Source organism: Strix aluco, chromosome 20, assembly GCF_031877795.1.
Source record: "Strix aluco isolate bStrAlu1 chromosome 20, bStrAlu1.hap1, whole genome shotgun sequence".
NCBI classification, from domain to species: Eukaryota; Metazoa; Chordata; class Aves; order Strigiformes; family Strigidae; genus Strix; species Strix aluco.
This window is the reverse complement of record NC_133950.1, coordinates 4,691,612-4,713,893: the sequence shown is the minus strand read 5'-3', so window position 1 is coordinate 4,713,893 and position 22,282 is coordinate 4,691,612. Positions and strand designations below refer to the sequence as shown.

Sequence of the window (22,282 nt, the reverse complement as noted above, 5' to 3'; positions counted from 1 at the left end):
ATGCCTTTTCTCCTCTTCTCCCTCAATTTGATTATTTTTCTCGTAAAGCACAGAGTAAGGAGAGCACTGAGCAACAGGAGATGGAAAAATATTTTGATTACTTTTCAGTTGCTTATAATCAAGGAGTAACTCTTTAAATCCAGACCAATTTGCTGCATTGATTTAATTCATAATTTTAATTTCATGACTGTTAGGGGGGAAAAAAAAAAAAGGTACGTCAGCTTGAGGCTTTTTAACAACTTGTTTGAACATTTGTAGTTTTAGGTTAAAATTTATTTAATGTTCCCTTTCTTCAGTCTACTTCTGCTAGCATGTGCTACTTGAATTTCCCTGGGCTGCCACGGGAGAAAAATTGAAATTCAAAGCACAGATTCTGCCAGTACTTTCAGCAAGTTCATAAAATTACTCATACGTATATTCCCTTGACTCAAACACAACTGCTTACAGCCCTTAAACATGTCTGCGACTATCTAAAGTATTGGGAGCCAAAGCGAATGGTAGGTGACATGAAAACCTGGAGTCCTTCAAAGGCAATTTTTTTCCGTTTCAAGAGGGAAAAGCACTGGTGTGGTTCAGCACCTGGTCAGGCTGGTGGTGATTTTGTGACGGGATTTTTCACTGCCTCACTGATTTTGGTGTTTGCATGGCTCTCCTGGTTAGCAAAATCCCATGTGTGACTTTTCCAGCAGGAATTTGACCTTTTCAGTTTGAAACTTCTTAGAAGAACTTGTAGTTCCGAGTTACTGAGACACCTCGGAAATTGGGCAGATGCAGGCAACACAGCCAAGTTACCAAATTAAGATTATAAAATGGGAAGATAATAAACAGTAGACAAGAAGTACATACAATGAAACGGAATGAGAATAATTTCTAGACTTTCATCATTATTTTTTATTATTATTATTTACCTACTTAAAAGTTTAACTTCATGCTGCAACTTTCTCTGCCCCAGATAAGTTTGGGGAGAAGTTGAAGCTTGAGCAAACCCAGTCCCACCGAGTGCAAGACCAAGCAAAGAGAAAAAAACAAACGTAAAAAAAAAAAAAAAGTTAAAAGAAAAATAGTTCTCCTGCCAATACAAAGAGAATTGAAATCAGCATAGAGAGGGCCCCTGGGTGAAGTCAGACGTGAAACTACAAGAGCAGAGAGGATCATTCCCGTCTCGGCTTTTCCAGTGAAATCCCGTGCTCATGCCTGACTTTTGCATTGGGCTGGTCAACCTCCTAGCTGGTTTCATCATTAGTGTTTGTTACTAATTAGTATTTGGGAGGCACCTAGTGGCTTCATGGCAACTGGAAACCTGCGAGAAGATGAGCAGTGAGAAATATCAGCTGTTAATTATCGCCGGTACCGCAGGGATGGTCACTGGGAGAGGGGATTCGCTCCACACCTCCATGGGTGGGACTGGAGGAGACCCCTGGCTTCCCCCGGGACGGCCGGACGGGGGGCGAGAGCGTCTCTGCTGTCGTGCTCTCTCATGGTGGAAGGTCCTGGCTGTCCTTGCCTGAGCGCTGTGATCCAGCAGTTCTATTGCCCTTGGTGATGGTGTTTGCTGGCTTAAGGTCTTCCTTGACATGCGTCCTCTTTGGCCACCAGCAAGAAGGGGACGTGGCCAGGGGCCTGGCCAAGCTTGGGTGATGCTGTTTTCCTATCTAGAAACTGCTCTGATTTTTTTTTAGGCTGAGCCACGGTCTCCAACAGGCGTTCATGTGCCTGTGTAAATGTGGTGGAGGTGCTCGTGTGGGTGAGGTGACTGCTCAATAAACCTCATGAATTTTGTTCTGCTCAAACAAAGAGCAGCTGCGTGGGGCATGACGCGCTCCCTGTGTCCCTGAGCGCCAGGCATCGGGATGCTCTGTCTGTCTGACACGGGCGTGCTGGGGACAGGTCGTGTCCCTGCAGGTCACAGTCACCTTGGCACTTTCCCATGAGTGAATCTGGGAAATTTCAGTGTTAAAATAAGTCTTTGTAAAGCTGGGTTTAAGTAATGCATAAATCCAGGAGAAACGAGCACCTTCCTCTCCTGCTGGAGACTTTCCTGTACGCAGTGTTAGAACCCGATGGTCTTGACACTGGGGGGTGGTCCATGGGCTGTTGGTACCACCATGTGTCAGGTGTCACCACGCCCTGGCAGTGGAGTTGTTGAGCATCACCTGCGCGTGTCCCCGGCAGGTTTGGTTTATACCCGTCCTCTGCGCCTCCGTCACCTTCTCGCGGGCTGGAGAGCTCGTCCCTGGCTGGGCGGGAGCTGCACACGCTTCTGTGGCTGGGAAGGGAGTCGCTGCCTTTTTCTCCTGATGACCTCAAGCAGAAAACACTCCCACTATTCTCATCTCAGAGGGTTCAAAAATCTCAGATTCTTTTTTTTACTGTTGGGTTTTCCCCCTTGCGGCAGGAAGAAGCACTGACCTCAGCCCATCCACGCGCTGTTTTTTCCTGCAGCAAGGCTGCAGCTGAGGAAAAGGGCAAAATTCCCCCACGTGCTCACAAATATTTTTGACGCTATTATTTTTTAAAGCTGCTGCTGGCATGCCCAAGCCGTGTCTTGGCAGTTTTGCCCCACAGTCCGGACGGGGGGTGTTTGCAGACCTGGCGATGGGCATGGTGGGACGGGGGAATCCTCGCTCCTGGGGCTCAGCTCTGCCATGGGACCGGAGAAGATGCCTTGGGTAGAGCTCAGATTTCCTCCTTGCAGATACTTTTAAAATTATTTTTATTTTGGTTGTTTCTTGAGGGGAAGCTGCAGCTGAGGAAATAGGCAGCACATTCCTCCGGCCCAAGGAACTTACTTACTCCCTGATGGAAAATTCATCTGTTTTGGAGGCTGCCCTTATGGAACTGCAGAGGCAAAGGATGAGGATGGGACAAACCACAGCAGCCTTAAAGCGCTGGAGATCATTTCCTTTGTGCAGGGGATGCCCTGGCTCTGGGAAGCACCCGGGCACGCGTCCTGCTCAGCTCACCCTTTGGCTCAACATTGCTCTTTATAAACTTCGGGGGACATCGCTGAGTTTGAGGCAGGGTGAGAAGGACATCGTGGGGGTGATGTAGGGGACTGCGGTGCCATCCCAAAGTCTGGGTTTCCTTAACATACGCTGTATTGGCAGGAGGAAGCAAAGATCCAAAAAAAACCAGGGCACAGGCGTATTTATGGGTCCTTGTGCTCTGCAGATGTTTCGGTGCGATGTGGGGCTTTTTTTTTCCTTGCTATTTAATGAAAATTAAATAGGAAACTGCCAATGTCTTGCCCTTTGTTAAAAAAAAAAGGAAAAAAAAAAAAAAAGCACTTCCTGCATTTTCTGTTGCTCTGAAGTTAATAATAACAGACAGCGCAGGTAGGCAGGCCTGCAGTTATTTTTATGGCGCATTCCTTTGTGAGACCTGTTTTCAGTTGCTTCTCCCGTTGCCAAATTTTAATTATTTGGGGTGAAATTTTCCACGCTGGGTGCTGCTGGCTTGTTTGTAAGGTGTACGTGTGTTTTGTGTTTCGCTGAAAATTACTCAGCTGTCTTTGGGAAAGCGTTTGGGGAAAGTAGGTTGTGGGGTTTGGATTTTCTTTTTCTTTTTTTCCTCAGGTAAAACAAACAACTCAGCCCTTTTACAACACATCTGGAGAGTAAAGCTGGCTTTCCCTGCTCTGAGAGAGGAGCTGGAGTGAGCAGCTTCTGCTCCTCCTGCAAACCCCAGGCAGAATTAGGGACATCTCCCCTCAGCAGAGCCGGGGTGAAGTTCGGAGGCAGATCGTGGGGGCGTGGCTGGGTACGAATAAATAAATGGATTTAAAACCTTTTCCCGCCTGGGGAGAGGTTTGGCAGTTGCGGATGGGGGGTCCTGGCACCCCCGTCCTGCGCTGGGCGTCACGCCCGTGGGAGCAGATCTGAGCGTGGTGTACATGGATGCAAATCCAAGTGATTTGAATAATTCTTTTTAATCATCATTTAAGTGATCAGGCAGAAAGCCCGTGCTTAAATCTTCCAAAATCTGATTTAATGTTTTTATGGTTTTTAGGTTGTGGGTTTTTTTTTTGTTTTGCAGTAGCTGTTAAAATGTTGGGGTTTTTTTCCCAATATAGTGTAGCCCTTTCTGTAAACATGGATTTCTCAGGTCAGTTATACATCTGCTTGGACTCCTAATTTTTGACACTTTATCCTGTTAGGAGATGTTGACTGATACATTTCTTATTTAGCACATGATTTACTTTTCGCTTACAACTTGAGTTGAGGAGCATATGGCCAGAAACCAGATTCTGCTTTTGTGCATTTTAATTTAAAAGATATTTATTAGCGTTAGTTAAGCAAAACTACCTTAAATATACCCAATACGTACAAAAGCAGCTTTAGGGAATCATATTTTGAATTGTAAATTATTTTACATGAGAGATTGTATGACTAATTATCCAGCCTGTGTTTCAGAGCCCCGTGTCCGTCCTTCCCTACTTGCCGACTGGCAGGCAGATGCAAACTCTGCTCCTCTGCTTTTTCAATTATAAATGAAGAAGTCACCAAATTAAATTACCTGGGTAAATGGGTGCGCAGGAGATTTCTCTTCGTCCTTCCCAAAGACACTAGTTTGTCAAAAGCTGATGTGACCCACTTTGGCACATTCTGGTTGCTGGTGATTTCCAGCAATTCACCGCTTCGACTTGCTTACGATATTTGTAGTCCTTGAGTACCACTTCTTAGAATTTAAATGCAACATTTTATTTTAAATGGATTAATAGCACGGCCTGCAAAAGGCATCATCCCTTCACATTTGATTCCAAATGGGCAAAATAAAAGGAAAAAAGCTTATTTCAGCCAGATTTTTTAAAATATGTGCCAGTTTTTCCCTGTGCTGAAGGTGAGCCCTGAGCAGAGTGGGAGAGGAGGAGTCGCCTTTCGGGTGGGGTGGAGGGCTGGAGGCCGGGGTGGTGCCACCACGGGGTGGAGAAGTTCTGCTGAACGTTGAGGTGGCCGTGGCCCAGGCTACTCCAGGGGGGTCCAGCCAGGGGCGATGGCTGGTTCTTTGGGCAGCACAATGAGTGCTGCCACCAGCCCTGCGTCCGCCGGTTCGAGTCTGTAGGTCTTTGGTGTCAAGGTTATTTTTGAGATTTGCTTTGTGATTGCTGAAGGTCAGAGCCACCTCACAGGGTCCTGGCCACCGCGCCGTGATGGCCCTGCCGGCTCTCCATGGAGAGTGGAGGCACATCAAATGGCTTATGTAGGTCAACTTACATGCACTTGGCTGAAATACTTCCTTTTTTATTAAGCTTGCAATTGTGGTTTTCTTGCCAACTTTGGGGAGAACGCCATGATGCTTCTTTATTATGCTTTTTTACCTTTGCATGCCATGTATGATCGGAGGAAATTCTCTTCCTGTGCTTAGGCTGGACACGTTGTGGTCTCGGGTAGTGCGGTTGCTGGTGGTTTATGATTAAATCATTTTTCAGCTGTAGGACGGGCTGGGATTCGCTGTGCTTGGTGCTGCACAAGTGCTGAACTAAACAAAGTGGTTCTTAAAGAGTTTGTAACCAAGACAAATTGCTGGCACAGCAAATGTGCCAGTTAACTACATGTTTGGAAACTGGAGCAGTGTGTGAAGGTGTCTCCTGGTGGCCCCTTTGGTGAGGATGGGCCTGCGAGGAGCGATTGAAGGAGCTGGGACTGTTTAATTTGAAGAAGAGAAGGCTTAGGGGAGACCTCATCATTCTCTACAGCTCCCTGAAAGGACATTGTAGAGAGGTTGGTGCTGGTCTCTTCTCACAGGTAATTAGTGACAGAACAAGAGGGAACGGCTTTAAACTGCAACAGGGGAGGTTCAGGCTGGACATGAGGAAAAACTTTTTCCCAGAAAGAGTGGTCAGAGAGTGGAATAGGCTGCCCAGGGAGGGGGTGGAGTCACCATCCCTGGGTGTGTTTAAGGGTCGTTTGGATGAGCTGTTGGGGGATGTGGTGTAGGGGAGAACTTTGTAGAGTCGGGCTGAGGGTTGGACTCGATGATCCCGAGGGGCTTTTCCAACCTGAATGATTCTGTGATTCTGTGATTTAAGCATCCAGAAACATTTAAGACAGCTAGATCTGATTTCGTTGAGTCTTGACTTGCTGTTTAGGTCTCATGGATCCAAACTGAGAAGTCAGCGGCAGGCTTGCACAGCCCAAGAACAACCACAGCAACTCTGCCCATGTCCATCGGTGGATTTTCTTGTTTCCCCCATGGGAAGTGCCCAGGAGATGCCTCGTCTCCAAGAGCATCTTGGTTGTGTGAAACCATCTAGACTGAGAGCTCTTGTGGTTCCTTCTTTTCTTTTTCTCTTTTAAAATAAAGACACTCCCTAATGCTGGTGGGGTCAAACTGTTGCACCTCCCTTTCTTCATGCACGTCTTGTCCTTTGCACTAGTATGTGCTATGTCCTGAGAGAGGAGAGTCCAGGAAAATAAGTCAAAAGCAAAAAAATGGCATTATAAAAAATAATACTAAAAAAAGACAGAAAGGGGAAATCAGGTAGGACAGACACACACAAAATGGGGAAGGAAAGCAAGGAAGTAAATAATAAAATTGTGTATTGGCCCTGGAAGGTGCCGTGCAGTTGGTTGGTGACGGTCAAGAATCACAGAGGCTGCAGTCACCACGTCATTTATTTCCAGCAATTCATTCGCTCAACTCCAAATACAAATATGAAAAGGAACATAAAATGAATTACATACATGATCCTTCACAGAGCGATACTTGAGTTAGGTTGAGCGGTAAATCACACCAGAGGCACCAGCTAACACGTGTGTGTAACCAGGAGTAAAACACGGCATCAGGACATGGATGTGCTTCGTACTGGGAGCACAATCCCTGCACGATGTGTTCCCAAAGTGAATTAATATTTTAAAAAATTCTTGCTTACATGGAGGATGAATAACTTTGCAATCTCAGACAGTTTGCCAAAGTTGAGGTTGGCTACGTGCTTCCCAAACTGGAATATTTTAATTTTTGGGAGTATTTAGATAACGCTTAGTGTTGCAGCTGGAGTGGTCCTGCAGATGATGTGAAGGCAAAGTTGAGGCTGTGCCTTTAGCTTTGGCTTCTGCATTTTGCGGGTTTCCCGAGCACTCGTCCAGGCTTTATATTCAGCGAGTTTTTTTTCACGTGGAATTACATTTGCAGGAGCCTGGGCAATTTCTCTGCAACTGGGGGATGTGGCTCACAGGGTGACTTGCGAGGTTGGGTTGTGCAGAAAGCTCTTTAAGCGGACGGGAATCGTAGTGTACCCCATCTCTAGGGGATTTCGGGTAACACCGATGCCCCAGCACCCCACAAAGTTTCTGCCCTGGATGTATATTAAGTCTCTTTTTTTTCTTTTTTTTTTTTTCATGCACACAGATCTAATCTTCTAGAAAATGCCCCGAAGGTTTGAGCAATCTACCAGTTGCAGGAACCCATAAAGCTTTTTTTTTTCCCTCATTGTGTAAGCATGACAAATCATTAATTTTTGATTGATTGCTTTGAATTATGGGTGCTCTGACATCCTTTCTGTAGCTGAACAGCTGTATAACAAATGAACATATCAGTGCTCACAAAAGATTGGAGATCTAACAGAAGCAATTACATTGTCAGCTCCTCCCTTCTGGCTTTTCCCAGGCAATGGAGGGAGGAAATTTTTTAACAGAAATTCCTCAAGTGGCTAACAATAATAATAATAATAATAATAATAATAATAATAATAATAATAATAATAATAATGGTGGTAATACCACCTTTTTGTAATTGAATTAGATTTTTATCTCTTCATTTCCACTGTATTTCTTAAACCTTCAGAAACCAGGATGTGTTTCTGCTTTGTGTAACTTGGAGAATCCCTTTGAACAAAATTTCACATGAAGAATTAAAAAAAATCAAATTGCAATTTTTGGTTGCTATTCCTTTAAGATTTCAGAATTGCACCAGTGCACTAAATGTGACCTCCATAACTTTTAAATTAAGAATTTATGCTGGCTTGAAATTTATGAAATATTTCAGCATGAAAGAAAGCCTTTTTCCCTCAGGAAAATTGAGCAATAAATCACAGCACTCTCGATTTACTGCCCTACAGCCAGCCAAAGATAGGATTTTTTTTTCCTTCCCCCCTTCGTTCTAAAAAAAAAAAAAAATAAAAAAAATGTAATCATATAAGACAGCTTAGCTGCTATCCTCCCACTCTCTAGAATTTTTAATTTCAGCTGTTTCTGCTTGGATTTATTTCCAATATTCCTGCTCGGCTTTTCAATTTCCTCAGTTATTAAATTTTAATTCAGTGCATTAGCATTTAAATTAAAAAAGGGTTTATTTTATCGAAATCGTTGGCTAGCCCCCATCCTGCTGCACATGAATTGCCTGTTTCTGCCATTTGCACAAAATGTGAAATGCAGCTAATATCTTTTAACTTGTGTTTGCACAAATTCAGAAATAAAATTTTTGGGTTTGGAATAATATTGTCTTTCCAAGGAAGCCTCTCATCAGAGAGCCGGGGGGAAGGAGGTGAAAAGGAGGAGACCCTGGTTACTCCCTGCTCAGCCCCTTCTGAGGGCCCAGAGGGGCTCAATTAGGCAAGTCATCGCTAACGAAGGGAGGTGCGCTGGACCTGCCCCTCTAATCCAGGAGCGAGGCCATCTCAGCTTGGATACAGCCCTGAATTTGGCTATTTCTGCCTTATTTCCCTCCTGCAAATGGTACATTTTTGCATAGGGGGGATCGCTACTTGGAACTTTGATAAAGCGCAATGAAATAATTGCACGAGAGCAACTGGAGGGTGTCGACTCAGAAAGTCGCCTCCATGGTGGGGCTGTGACTGAAATCCTGCCCCAGCCTCCTGCAAACCTGGGTTACAGCGCACGACACGTCCCACCACACCGAGCACGGGCCGTGTGTGTCGCTCAGAAGGGAAGAACCCCAGGTGTTTTGGGTGCAGGGTGCTAGCAGGAAGAGTTTGGAGGGCGGTCTTGCCTTTCTTAACCTAAACAGCCTTTTTTTTTTGATGTCTTTTGTCCCCTTAGGCCGACGAGAGCAACAGCAGTGGGCGGAGGAGCTCTTCCAGCAGGTAGGTGGATGGTTTGTTTTCTCTGCTGGGTGGGACGTGGTGGGCAGATGCAGCTCTGCTCGGCTGCAGCTCTCCATCTCGGAGACGGGTGGTGAAGGGTGACCCCAGGAGAGGGCTGAGCTGGGAGCCGTTAGAGCACAGTGTCCGTACACCTATTTTTGGATTCTGCTAAAAAGATAGATGCAAGAAGGATCATTGTGGCCTTGGGGGCTGGAAGGAGATGTGATTTGCATGCAGTGGGGTGGTGTGGCTGAGTCCCCCCCAGCCTGGTGCCCACGCCGGGGTGCAAAGACCGTCGCAGGATGAGGTTCTTGGGCTGTGCTGCGGTGGTTGGGTGTGGACCCCCCCTGCTCCCACGCAGAAGGAGAGGAGAGGGGTATCCCAGCACCCCAGCCCCCTCTGATCCTCCTGAGGGGTGTCTCTGGTGGGTGCAGGCCCTGTCAGGTCCCACCTGGGGACTCTGCTCCAGCTGTCCCGCTGGCTGCCACCCCTGGTGTGCGTGGCTGTGGGCCGGGTGCCCGGGGCGTGCGGCAGCTCCCGGCTGGCGTGTGCTGCGCAGGGCGGGGAGGAGACACGCAGCCCCGGCATGAGCAGCAGGAGGAAGGCCTGCCACAAAGGAGAGGGACGTGCTGAGGTTGGGTCTGCCCTGTGCTGTGGTCTCTCCACCTCCTGCTGATGCTGTAGGGCATCTTACCGTGCTGGGCTGCACTAGAGATGCTCCTTCTCAATTCCTCTCCATCTCTATCTGGTGGGTCAGTCCAGAGCTGTGAAAGCATGCAAGAAGGGGCAGCTTTCCTTCCTTGGCCAGGCACAGATTCCTTTTAGCTGGGTTTCCTCTGCAGAGCCGCACTGGGGAGGTGGTGGGAGCCGAGAGCAAAGTGTGTCTTTGGTGACAGTAGGATTCAGCTGGTCCTGAGCGTGCTCAAAGCCAATTCCTGGTTGCCTGCCATCACAAACAAAGTGGCAAACTCACCTCCCAGGTTTCAGAAATTTTGTGGTAAAAGTACGTGGAGACGTAGGAGATCAGAGATGCCAGGCTGGAAACGGGAGAAACACTGAAGATGCACCAGGAAGGCGAGTGTGTGGCCTGAGAAGGGGAGCGGGCTGCAGTGGAGCACGGAAACATCCGTGAGAGTTGGAGAAGGTGGTAGGAAGGCCAGGGAGATGCCACCACATGGTGAGACGATGCACAGCTTGTTGCGGGGAGGGACTACTGAGCACCTGAGGCACTTTTTTGGGTTACATCAACATGAATGGGGACAATGGACAACAGAACACCAGAGCCAATTTGGCTGCCGTGGAAAAAAGCCAGCGTGGTATGGGGGCTGCACCGCGTCCTGGCATCATCGCCATCAGCTTCACCTGCCCCTTCCTCGGCGAGGGGGCACAGCAGCGTGGGCAGCCCCGACCGCTGCAGTGGCACAAGCAGTGAAGCTGTGACATGCGGCAGAAGCCACTGTCTCCACATCGGCGTGATCTGCGCGGGGCGAGGCCACCGCGGGTGCACCCGGTCAGGGTTTGCTGGTCGCCTCTGCAGGGCTCGGTGCCGCTCCCCTGCCCGGGGCAGACCCCAGTGAGGCACGAGGCTTTTCTCTGGCCACCCACAGCCCCTGGCAACGAAGCAACGAGCATCAACGCTCCCCCGGTGCTGCCTGCTGCCTTCCCAGCTCGAGCCGCATTTCATGTCCTCCCCTTTGCGCTGCCAGTGATACCATCTCTCTGCTAACCGTATGCCGGAGCACCCTCCTCCTCTCCCTGGAGACTTGGACGCGCTGCTGAAGTTTTATCCCTCAGGTGAAACACATCGTTCCATGCTAAAAGCCCACTGCGTTCTTCTGATCTCCAAAAGGCTGTGGTGCGGGTCCTCCCCCGCCTCCCGCTGCTGAAGGTGCACTGAGTGCTCCCAGCTGTGACGGCCGTGGTCCCTGCCCGGCACCCTCGAGCCCATTGAGCTCCGCTGCTCGATGTTCCAGATGGAAATACCCTCATTACCGGCAGCTTTTCAGTACGGCGGCGCTGCCCGGCGTTGAGCACCTCTGGGGTGTCCGCTGGGTTGGGCTCGGCAGGGGTGGGAGGCTGGGCAGGCAGATTTTGGCAGTGGGGAGCAGCACCGGCATTGGGTTTCTTACCCAGAGGAAAATTTCTCTTTTCCCATTTTTGGGGTGGCTCATCAGTGTGGTCCAGCAGCGCTTGCTCTCGGGACGCTGGGAATTGGCCTGAATGAAGCGCTGGAAGGCCATAGGCTGAGGAGTGAGGGGATGGGAACTGGGCATTGTTTCCTTCCCCTGAAGTCTTTATTCTGACTTCTAATTCAATTTTGTAGCTCCTGCCAGAGGGTTTTGCAGAGCAGGTCGGTGAGCGTGTTGTCCGCGTGGGAGCTGACCCTTCGGGGTGTCCCCTGTGGGTGTCCTCCCTTCCCGGGTGTGGGAGGTGCCCTTGGGGCCTGGGCATCCTCCTGGGTGTGAGCAATGGCCTTCCCAAGGGTGGGCACCCGAGCGCCCGTCGGGGTGGCAGAACTTCCCTCCGTTATCACTGTTCCTTTGTACGTACGTAGAGGAGTGTGAGGCTGGCCATTATTTCTTTTAGAAAAGCGGAAGCAAAATCCACTTCAGCATTTGCCTGACTGAACAAGAGATGGTCAAAAAAGGGAAAATGACCAAGTCTGTTTAAAAAAAAATAAAATGGAATAAAAATTGAATATTTCAAAACAGCTCTGTCAGTGACTGAAGGTTGAAATGTGGCTTTGACTGAATCTGTGAGGCCGTTAGTGGCTGGAGATACAAGGTAGATGTTTTTCAAAGTTGTTGCTGCTTGAAACTCTCATTGCGAGCTATCGAGGAAGCTTCTAACAATTAATTTATATCAGTAAAAATATAAGCAAAATAAGGTTGCCAGGACAAGTTTATCTTCTGCAACTGTTTTTTGGGTTTTTTTTACTACAGTATGCTTAATCTTAATGTGGTGACTATAGTATTGGGTTGATCCTATTATTATTTATTTATTGTATTGAATTGATTTTATTCTGTTTCAAGTAAATGTTTGAAGCTCTGAAGGCACAGGGTTTTTGTGGTGTTATCCCCCCACAGCTCTGATCAGGCCCGTCTGCTGCCTTTGAAATAACATGGTTCAGCGCCTGCAGCTGTTTGCTGCTGAGAATTAGTGGTGGCAGAAAGCCCTCACTATTCTCCTACCCTCTTAACTTCTGTGTGGTTCCTGCACCTCACTGTATGCTTATTAATGGGAAATTTTAAAAAGTGAATAGAATTATTAGGAGCATAAAACCCCCTTCCTTTAAGGGAGCTAGGAGAGAGATTGCTGTTTGCCTTGGAGAAGATGACACCCTAAGAGACAACATGACAAAGCTGTGCGTGTTTTTGAATGCTCCAGAAAAGGTAGATCAGAGACTTCTTCCTTCCTTTTGCAAGAAAAAAAAAGAGACAGTCAACAAAATCAAAAGGCAGCAAATTAAAAGCCAATAAAAGGCAGGATGTTTTCTTGCATGATGGGCAGTTAGCTGAGAGTCGGATGCTCGAAAGGGGCTCGGAAGGGACTCAACTGGGAGGTGGCATCAGTAGGTGACATGGGCTCCTGGGGAGGAGGCACATTGCCAGGGCATCACTTACCCTGCTGCTGCCTGCTGCAGAGTTTCTTGAAGCTTCTTCTGAATCCCCTTCTGCCCATGATGGACCAGATTCGGTGTCACTCACTGGTGTGAGTGTGCGTGACAGTCCTGGAGGGCTTGGAGGGACCGGAGGGCAGTGTGGGAACAGCTTCTGGAGCTGCAGACCTCGGGGTAATCGTTGGGAGTCTCCATAACGCTACTGTAAACCTAACTAGTTACCAATAATTAATGTCAGCGTTCAGATGGTGGGCTCTGGATCTTGACAAGAAATAATTGAAAAACCAAATGTGCAATTATGTCTGACAAGCAGCGTGTGCTTTTCTTGGTCACCAGAGCCTTGTGTAGTCATGTGTTAGACACGGTTTTATATAATTATTATTGTTTATATGGTGGGTGTCAGAGGAAGGAAGAATTTTAGTTTCAAGTCCTCTGTTGGCTATTTATTTTAAAGTCATTAGATTTGTTTTCAGACTTAACTACACTTAATGTGCGAGACTCCTGCTGAATAAATCAGACCCTGATATAGGAACTGCATCTGTTTGCGGAGGGAACGGAGCCAGCTGGAAGCTCAGCCCCCGTCTGCACCAGGGCTGTCACCAGCCGGGGAACCCGCTCGCAGCACAGATGTAGCTGTGCAGAAAAGCGCTCCCGAAACAGAGGTAAAATCCCAGACCTTCTGGGGCTGGGAGCTGGCTGTGAGGTCCCAGATGGGTCTCATCTTCATTGCAGCGTTAGCAGCACTGGGATAGAGGTCCTGAAAAGGGTGGGAGGTGTCTTGGAGATGGGTTCCAGCAGAAGGGCTCTGTGATGCTGGCCTGGAGGGAGGCAAAGCGCTGTGCAGGCGGGAGCGTTTCCAGAGGGTGCTTCAGGCTGGGACGTGGAGGTCTCCCAGCTCTGACGTGGTGCAGTTTTCTCCATTACACCAGACCAGGTGCTTAGGTAGTCTGGTTGTTTCAGTCTCCACCTTGGAAGATGTGGCTTTCCAGCTGGAGGAGAAGGTATTGAGAAGTGTTTGCACCTACTTTGCTCTTCTCAGTTCACCCTTCTCCAGCCTCACTGGTGGCATCTTTCCCTCTCCTCCCCACATTGCCTGCTCTGTCCTTGCAGTCACGTCCTCCCTAGCAGCTCCTGTAACCCAGGGGCGGATCTGCCCTGGGATGGCACCAGCTCTTCTGCAGGCTCCTCTTCCAGCTGACCAGTCCTCACCAGGTCCCCAAGCCTTCAGGGAGGACAACCTCCATCCGTGCCCAAGCTGGAAGTTGTGGTCCTCTGAACCTCAGGAGAGGGCTCCACACCCTGTGGAGGGACAGGCTGAGGGCTGAGTGTTTCCAAGAAGCAAAATGATAATTGTTTCCCCTTTCTTTAAAAGGCTGCCTGTGGGATTTTCAGTCCCAGGGTGTAAAGAGCTTCAGACCCATCCTGTGCCAGAAAGAGAAAATTAGTAATAATTAGGCAAAGTACTGAATAAGCTGTGGTACTCTCTGAAGGGTTCTCACCAGCCATCTTCAAACAGAAGGAAACAAACCAACCAGCACAACTCCCCTCCCCCCAAAAAGTCCCCTCCAGCCAATTTAAGAGAAGCGGATAGTTCTGTGACCAAGTGCAGAAGCTGTGGGCAACCCAGGCAGGTTTCCTTGAAACCTGAAGGAAGGTCAAATGTACACGTACAAAGAGACAACAGCACTCAGACGCATCCTGGCTCCCACGGGACCGGCATATTTTCTGTGTAATGCACACCAGTTTGCCAAACGCCAGAGCCTCGGAGGGCTTCGGATGGTGTGAGGTAGAGAAGCTTTGTCTGAAGCCATAAAATACTGAGACGTGGTAGCTATAATGTCTTCAGCAAAGCTGAGCTACCAGGAAATCGTTTTCCTTGGGCCACCCCCGCTGCTGACCAGCTTGGCGTTGTTCTGATAACGGTGTAGAGCCTCAGAGCTTGTTTACGTTAAGTGCATGTGTATCTCCAGCAGCAGGACATCTACCACCTCATTTGTATTGCTCCCCAGCTGGAGAGTTTTCCCAGTCCCAAGGTCCTGTCTCCTTTTCTGTCTGTCTTTTCCCATTGCTCATTTTATCCCATTCACCCTGCGGCCGTGCCGTGCTGTGCTGCCGCCGGCGGGGCAGTGGCACGGTCCAGCGTAGGCTCCTCGTGGCTGTGTTGGGAGACCTGTGGACATTTGCAGACAGTTGTCACCCCCTCAGTCATTTCTTAGTCAAGCAACATAGAGCTCTTTCACCGATATGAATAAACCCTTAATCTATTCTCTTTGTTTTTCCCTGAATATTTTTGTTGACATTTCCATGCTTGAAAATTTAAAGATGCTGGCAGCTATTTCATTATCATCTTAAATTTAGTTTTTAACCTGCATCATTTGTATGTGGCATTTTTTATCTGACTGAATTCTTTTGCTTTTGGCAAACAGTGTGCGTTTGTTTTCTCTTGGATAAGCCAAAATTTTTTTGTATTTGGTTAGACTTTCCTCTTCAAACCATCCTCAAGATATTCCTAATAAGGTCTGAAGGGAATTTGTTTTGCTAATACCTTAGGAATTCTTTGTGGCTCTCGACTATTGTTCTGGTTTGTATTTTAATGTTTAATTTCTAGAGGAGAGGCAGCCTGATTTGGTCCTGTAGTTTACCTTTTCTGAAAGATTTGGAGCTGCCAAGCATCCCCTGAGGAATGAACGCACAATTAAATTCCCCTTACACTTACAGAAGCGGTGTTTGTTGTCAGCAAAGGTTGTGTGTTTTAGTAGACCAAGATAGTTGGAAAAATTAGGTATGCTGCTTTGTTTGTTTGTTTTCCCTTGATTTTAGCACTGACACCACACCACAAGCTGCCACTGAACATTGTGTTACTTATTTTGGGGATTTTGTAAGCTGTTGCTTTTGTTTATAAGAGCTGGCTGCCCTTAGAGGCGGGTAGTGATCCTACTTGAGGCATCTCTCTTCTGAAAAGGCTTTAGGTCCTTCTAAATTTATGAACTCCATAATAATACTGGTATTTATTGAGCAAATTTCTTCCAGGAAAACCTAAATGGCAGTTACTGTTATCCTTCTGCCTGCAGAAGGATGTGGTCTCATGCTCTGATTTCAGTTTATTTTGGGGGCAGAAAGCAGAAAACTTAAATGTGTCCCAGATAAGGACAAGGTTTTGGGCTGCTTCTCTTGCCTCAGAAATTTTCTTTACATGCCCAATTAGTGTGATATCCCCAAGTCTAATGGCTTGATCTCGAGCATGGGCCTCACAGCCTTTGAGAGTTGCACATTCATCCTGGTTAGCTTCAGCTTATTTTGGTCAGCTTACAAGTGACCAGTGCGTTCAAGAAAGTCATATATGGCAAAGGGTGGATCCACCAGCCTTGTGAAGAAAACCAACCAGCCAACCAAGGAGACAGCCTAGGACCATGGACAAAACAAGTACAGAGATTTGAAGTAGCACTTGGAATGTGGCAGTGACCTTGAAGTCCTTAAATCATGAGGTTCACAAGAGCATGTTGCATGTGGAAGAAGCCCTGAAGCTCTGATCAGCTTTTTCTTTTCTTCTGTTCTTTAGCAAATTTTCACTCCTCTACCACTGATGGAGGAAGGAGTTCCCAATCCCTAAAATAACTTCAGTAAAGGAGTGAACAGGTTTTTCCTATAACGTTTGCTTTCAGAGGTTAAACCCACACTTTGAGAATACACAGTGGCATCTTGGGAAGTGGTAATTGTGAAGAGAAATGAAATCCCCTGGTGGAAAATTTGGGTTTCAGACACGTGCACCAGCACGTGCTGCCACCGTGTGTGTTACTAAGAATGCTGGTGGCATCCTTTGTCCTGCTCTAGTATCCATGCTTCAACATGTGGACAGGTTCCCAGATGTTCATGGAAAGAGTCAAGAATTAGAAGGTATATTTTAGAGTGTCTACATTAAGGAAGTGTGTTTCCTTTGCTTCATTCAAGAGGCAGCAGAATAGGTTGTTCTCTCCTGTGGAGGGGAGATTCCCAGTCACAGGATCTCTTTTCCAGCAAACCAATGGTCAGAGGCAGCAATCCATGCTGGAAGTGTGGTGCCTGTTTTGGAAAATAATTACTCAGAGGAGGGACCCAGGAATGTGATGGTTGCTCCAGCACTTTATGCATCAAAGTGAAGACAGCCTCTCTAAAAGAGGCACTGCCTCAAGCTGCAGATGTAGTTTGACAGAGGAATGGCTCTGGGAGTGGTGACACGGGAGGTTGGGTTGGATGAGTAGGTCGGTCACTTTGGCTTTCAAGTCTGTGAGGGAGCATCTCAAAGCTGAAGGAGGAGGCATGGAGACTAGAAGCGAAGTGCTCAGCTGTAACACTGGAAAAAATAGCTCCCGTGTTTTTTCTCTTTTAACCCTGAACTTGAAATCTTTCTGCTTAGTAATGTCTGCAAAAGAGATGCCCCTGATGAAGGACACCAGGCGGTTCCTCTGCTTCCTGACCTGCTCTACCTCCCTCCTCCTGGTGTAAGGCACGTTGCCCACGCAGCTGGGCTGCCCCAGGGAGCAAATAAGAGCTGTGGCGAGGGGGTAGGAAGGCCACCACAACTAATTTATTGGACAAGCAGATTTTGAATTTACATCTTTCTTTTTCTGTCTCTTCTTGCATCATCTCCATGTAAAATGAGAGTTCATTTACATCTGTTCTGTCCATTCTACTTCCCTTGGCTCCAGTGATGGCAGGAACCTTCTGGTTCTTTTAAAACCATGGCAGACATCTGTAAATTGGGCCCAGTTTCAGCCTCCCCCATTTTTGCTCCTTTTTCTTTCTGACAGCTGAGGCCTGTTGATGTGGCACAGGACAAGCCAACTGCACGTGGGTTTCAAGAAGACAAGTTGTAGCATCATACTGATGATACTGTCCCAGTGGGCTCTGTAGAGCGTGGTCCTTCAGGTGCCCACTGCACAGTCCTCGTTACTGTGCTCCTCTGAAGCTCTTCGGTCCTGCAGACCAGAGGAGCGTACCAAGGGCTGTACAGGAGTGTGTTTCAGTAGTGTAAATGGGCACACAGCATGCTCTGCCGAGGGGGAGTCGGGTATCGCCATCACTGATATCCTCAAGGCGTTAGTGGTATGTCTTTGGTTCTTGCAGCTTGAGTGGTGTCCAGGAAAAAACTGAAGATGCTCCACATTTGCTGCTGGGGTGGAAGAGCTTTGTTTATAAGTGTTGATTCAGAGCAGTATGTCCTCCTCCACATTTGTTTCCTTTTCCTCTCCTTTTGAGGAGAAAATACACAGGAGCTGACGTTGAAGACTGATTCTCCACTGATCTCCCTTTGCCCCTCCCCAAAAGCTCAGCAGGATGTGTGCTATAAAAATAGCCTCATTAGAAGCCATCTGAGTACATATGCAATCACAGATCACTCAAAAGGGAGCACAGTGCATGCATGTTTCTGTTGCTGTCTTCAGAGAATTACATGACAAATTATTTCTAGCTGGAAGAAATGTCCTTTTATAATTGGTTTTTTTCTCATTCTTTCATAAGGGAGGAGTGTGTGTTTTTTAAGTAGCTTTTAGTCACTTTTATTATTTATGAGAATGCTACTCCAGATCAGAAAAAGCAAACTGCAGACGTGAGTTTCTTCTGGCTGCAGCAGCTGATGGGCCCCATTTGCGTTCAGTCATTGACGGTTCTGCTTATCACAGCCAGCGAGAAACCCCCTCCAAAGACGGCAACAGCACCGTATTGCAGCTCTTCAGATTGCACCCCCTTCTCCTCCTTTCCTTCTTCTTTCACAGGAGACTGGCTGGAAGGGGGGCTGCTAGCTTCATGGGTAGAGGGTTACTGTGCAGAGGAGACCGGTGTGAGGTCAGCCGTTTCCTTTCTGTCCTTCCATCTGGAAGAGCTGCTTGCGTTGCTCCTTGCACCAATGCTGGTGAGGCATCATTCAGGCTACTCAGCTTTCTAGCCAAAATTGTACTTCTGGCACGGTCATTGGTCCATATTATCTTGCTGCATTGTCCATCTGCGCTAAAACCTCAGGCCTTTATGAACTATCGTGTGTGCAAGACCAAGGGAAGCTGTACCTAAATGGGTCCAGGAACCCATTTTTACCCCTACCTTTGCAGTTCCCCAGGATGAGTCTTCATCAAGGCCTCCTTAAATCTATTCTGCCTTCCCGTGCTTGTGTTTGACATGAAAGTGGCCGTACCGTCATCGGAAGATGAAAGTCTGATGATCAAAGCAGGCAGCAATGTTGAAATGAGCATTGTGAGATGGCAGAGCTGGTAATACAGTAATTGGCTATGTGGCCTACTTAGTCAGAGGAGTGATACATGCAAGTGCAGTATTTGTTTGCCTCTTTAGTGTTTTAAAATCCACAGAGTCTGTTCGGAAAGTGAAACAGTACCTCACCTGTAGAAGCAAGCAGGCATGCCATTGAGTGACGGTGTGAGAAACGTGTGATCCCAAGGCTTCTGCCTCCTCTCCTTGGCAAGGCAGAGCCTCCTGGATTGCCAAGCTCCACAACTCAGTAAAGACAAGACATTAAACAGTAAAGAAGGTTGGTATTTCCCAAGAAAGCTCCAAGACATGGAGAAGAAGTTAGATGCACCCTGTAGAAGGAGGTAGGGTTTCAGCCAGATGTGCCTGTGCACTCTGCTAACCTCTGGTCTGATTTCTCTGAGAAGTTTTTGTCCTGTACAAACAGTGCTTTGTTTGAGGAAGGTCCTCTTCCCAGGGAACATCATGCCATGGATGTTAAATGCAGGTTGGACCTGCAGCAGCAGCTGATCCCTGGAAGGCCACACTTGAGCACTGTAGAATTGCATTGTTTCACCCAGAAGAGTGCTGGCATGAGGCTGGGGAATGTGTCCAGAGCCACCGAGAGGGGGATGGCTGCGGGTGCCCAGGAGGGGGACCTGACTCATGGGAGGTTCTCCCTCAGTTCTTGTGCGCTGCTGTCTCCACCAAGTGGAGGCTCTGACCACATCACTGGCACCAGTGTGTCACCCATCAGTGCCCTGCAGGAACTCAGAAGATGGGGCTGATCTCTGCGTTAGCACGGTGTGAGCTCTGTGCCTCGTGGTCACAGTGCTTGGAGACGTGGTCACCTCATGGTTCGTTGCGGAGTACTTCTGCTTCCAGGAGCAAGTACTGGTGTTTGAGTTAGCTGATGTCCCAGAAGCTGCGTGGTCCTCTTCTCTCTGTGTACCCCCACCCAAAACAAGTAAGACTTGCTTCCAGCCTTGGGATCTGCAGAACTGAAAATTCACTCCTATTCTTACTCATCCTCTTTTTGACACCTCTCCGGCAGTTGTGCATCAGCTCTGGCGGTGCTGCAAGTGGGAGAGGAGTGACAGAACCAGGTCTGGACACGGTGGTGCTGGGGCCTGATTTCTTCCCTCCACCAGTCAGCATATTCTCTGTCACCGTGGATCTTGGGGGGAATTTCTGGAGAAGAGGTATGTTCTGGATCTGCTGCTGGTTTATCCTCAGCTATATTTGGAGGCTCTTTATGCTGCTCAGAAGCAGGGGAGGCAGAATTCAGCACAACACCAAGCAAGTGCAGCGTCACAGGCTTGCAAGGGCTGCAACATCCAAGGACCAAAGGGGCTGGTAAAGAAATGATGCTTTACTGGGTCACCTCTCTTGGGTCAGTGCATGTTCCCTCATGGCTTAATGCCATACTGGATGGAGATGTGGTGAATGCTGTCTTCTAAGTGAGACCTCGTTCTGCTGTGGCTGTGCATGTACTCCTCTCTGTCCCATCTGAAGTTTACCAGTGTCAGTAATTTCCTTTTCTTTCCTGTTTTGCTCCGTAATGTTGGTACTGTTTCCCCAGCCAAACCAGGAGGCTTCAAACTCTGCTGTCCCATGAGGATTGTTCCTTCAGCCCAGCTCCCCCCTGCACCCTGGGGACAATTATACCCAGGTCAGCACAGCATCACCGCAGCAAACTGGGTAACTGAGCTTCAGCGCCCAGAAGCCTGGATTGATCCTAGTTTGCTCTGCAGGAGCACTAACGGGATTTCATGTGGGACCAGAAGAAAGTGATGCTGGTTCTTGCTAGGAGAGCTGTCTTCCACCATTCCTGCCACCTTCTCTCCAAAGCTGCGTAGCCCCCAGCAGAAGCACTGCGTGAGCTTTTTGAGAGCTCAGGCCTGCTGGCAGGGTTTTCAGTGCTGCTCCGCGGGGTGTGCTGCCAGCTGCAGCTCTCTGTCAGCCCTGCGCCTCCCGGCCTGGAAAGGGACCCACCTTCATGCTTGGGGAGCTTTTTGGTTGCAGTGTCCAAGCAGAGTGAGAGATTGAACTGTCACTGGACAGTCACTGCTAACAAGAGGCTGGTAAGAGTCTATCCCATTGCTGTCAGGATTGTGTTTTGTAGTCTTCAGACAAGTTCTCCTGTGTGGTCTGTCCATCAGTCCTTTGGAGGCTGTCAGGATGGAGGTGAAGCAGATGTTCTTCGCATGCAGGGAAGGTAGGAGGGGTCCATCGCCTTCACATGCTGTTACAAGCAGCTGGTGATGTCCCTCTCGTGCATCATATGAAGCAATCGGAGTCTTCTGGCTCCTCTCCCCTGTGTAGCACATCCAGAGGAGAAGGAAGGAGGGCTGAGAGTGTGTTGCTGTTCGATTGCATTTATTTTAAGGTACTCTGCAGTGCCATAACGTTCCTCTGAACATTGAGCTGGAGAGAGTCTGCAGTTGAAGTCTGGCTAAAGCTTGACATCAGCCAGTGGCTAGAAAACCTCTGAAAGGTATGAAATAATAAGAGCAATGTGAGAACACAGCTCTTCCTTCTTAAGCGGAACAGCAGTGGCCATGACGAGGTAGCTAAAACTACTCTCAGGTGGTGTGGGACTGATCCCAGCCTGGTGCGAGTCAGCTGCAAGGCTTGCATTTGGGATGGTGTTTCCTGCATTTTGGCTTGCCCAGTCCGGACACCGGGGCCCTTGGTGCTGTGAAACAGGGTCTGGCTCATGCAATAAAACACCAGCACCTCAGGGTGTCAGCAGAGAATGCGCGTCCTGGGGCTGCTGCGGCGGGAGGGGGCAGGAGCCGGGTGCAACAAGGGGATGCTGCCAGAGACACAAGTATCAGCCCTCCTTCTGTGTGTACGTGTGTGTGTGCACATATACAAATACACACATTTTTATATATATGTATTTTTATAGATAGATAAGAAAAAAACCCATAATGCTTATAATTTATTCCCTTTTTGCCACCTTAGAGCTCTTTCCCGGGGATCCGAGCGGGACGCGGGTCTGTGCAGGGTCACCGGGCAGTGCCTGGCCTTGCCCGCAGTGCCGGGGTGCTCGATGGGGAGCTTAGAGGGGTGTGGGTTCACCTCCCTGACACACCCAGTACATCTGCTGGCTGCTGCCTTCCTCTCTCCTAGAAAGTGTCCGAAGACAGAGGAGGTCTCTGTTTGTTGTAAAATTGTTGTAAGGTTGTTGTAAAAATCGAGTGGTGCTATGTGTTTCAGGGTTTTGCTTATTTTGGTTTTGAGAGGATCAGCAGGTTCCTTCCAAGGCTTCTGTACTGTGAAATCATGCAGAAGATGGTTGCTGAAATATTTGGGGCTGGTGTCCTTCTGTACACCAGCTACCTGCTCAGGCTTACGAGACAGGGACCAATGTTGGAGGAATAGTATTGCTTTCAGTTAATATT

General features: G+C 48.2%; 1 protein-coding gene across 5 annotated transcripts in view; it reads left to right on the top strand.

Moving 5' to 3' along the window:
- Positions 1-22,282, top strand: part of ZNF618 (zinc finger protein 618) — a 160,335-nt gene that overhangs the window by 56,849 nt on the left and 81,204 nt on the right. For all 5 annotated transcript variants that reach the window (XM_074846613.1, XM_074846611.1, XM_074846610.1 and 2 more), the window contains exon 2: positions 8,997-9,040. In XM_074846613.1, the coding sequence (XP_074702714.1) occupies positions 8,997-9,040 (44 nt within the window). The remainder of the gene's footprint in view (positions 1-8,996; positions 9,041-22,282) is intronic.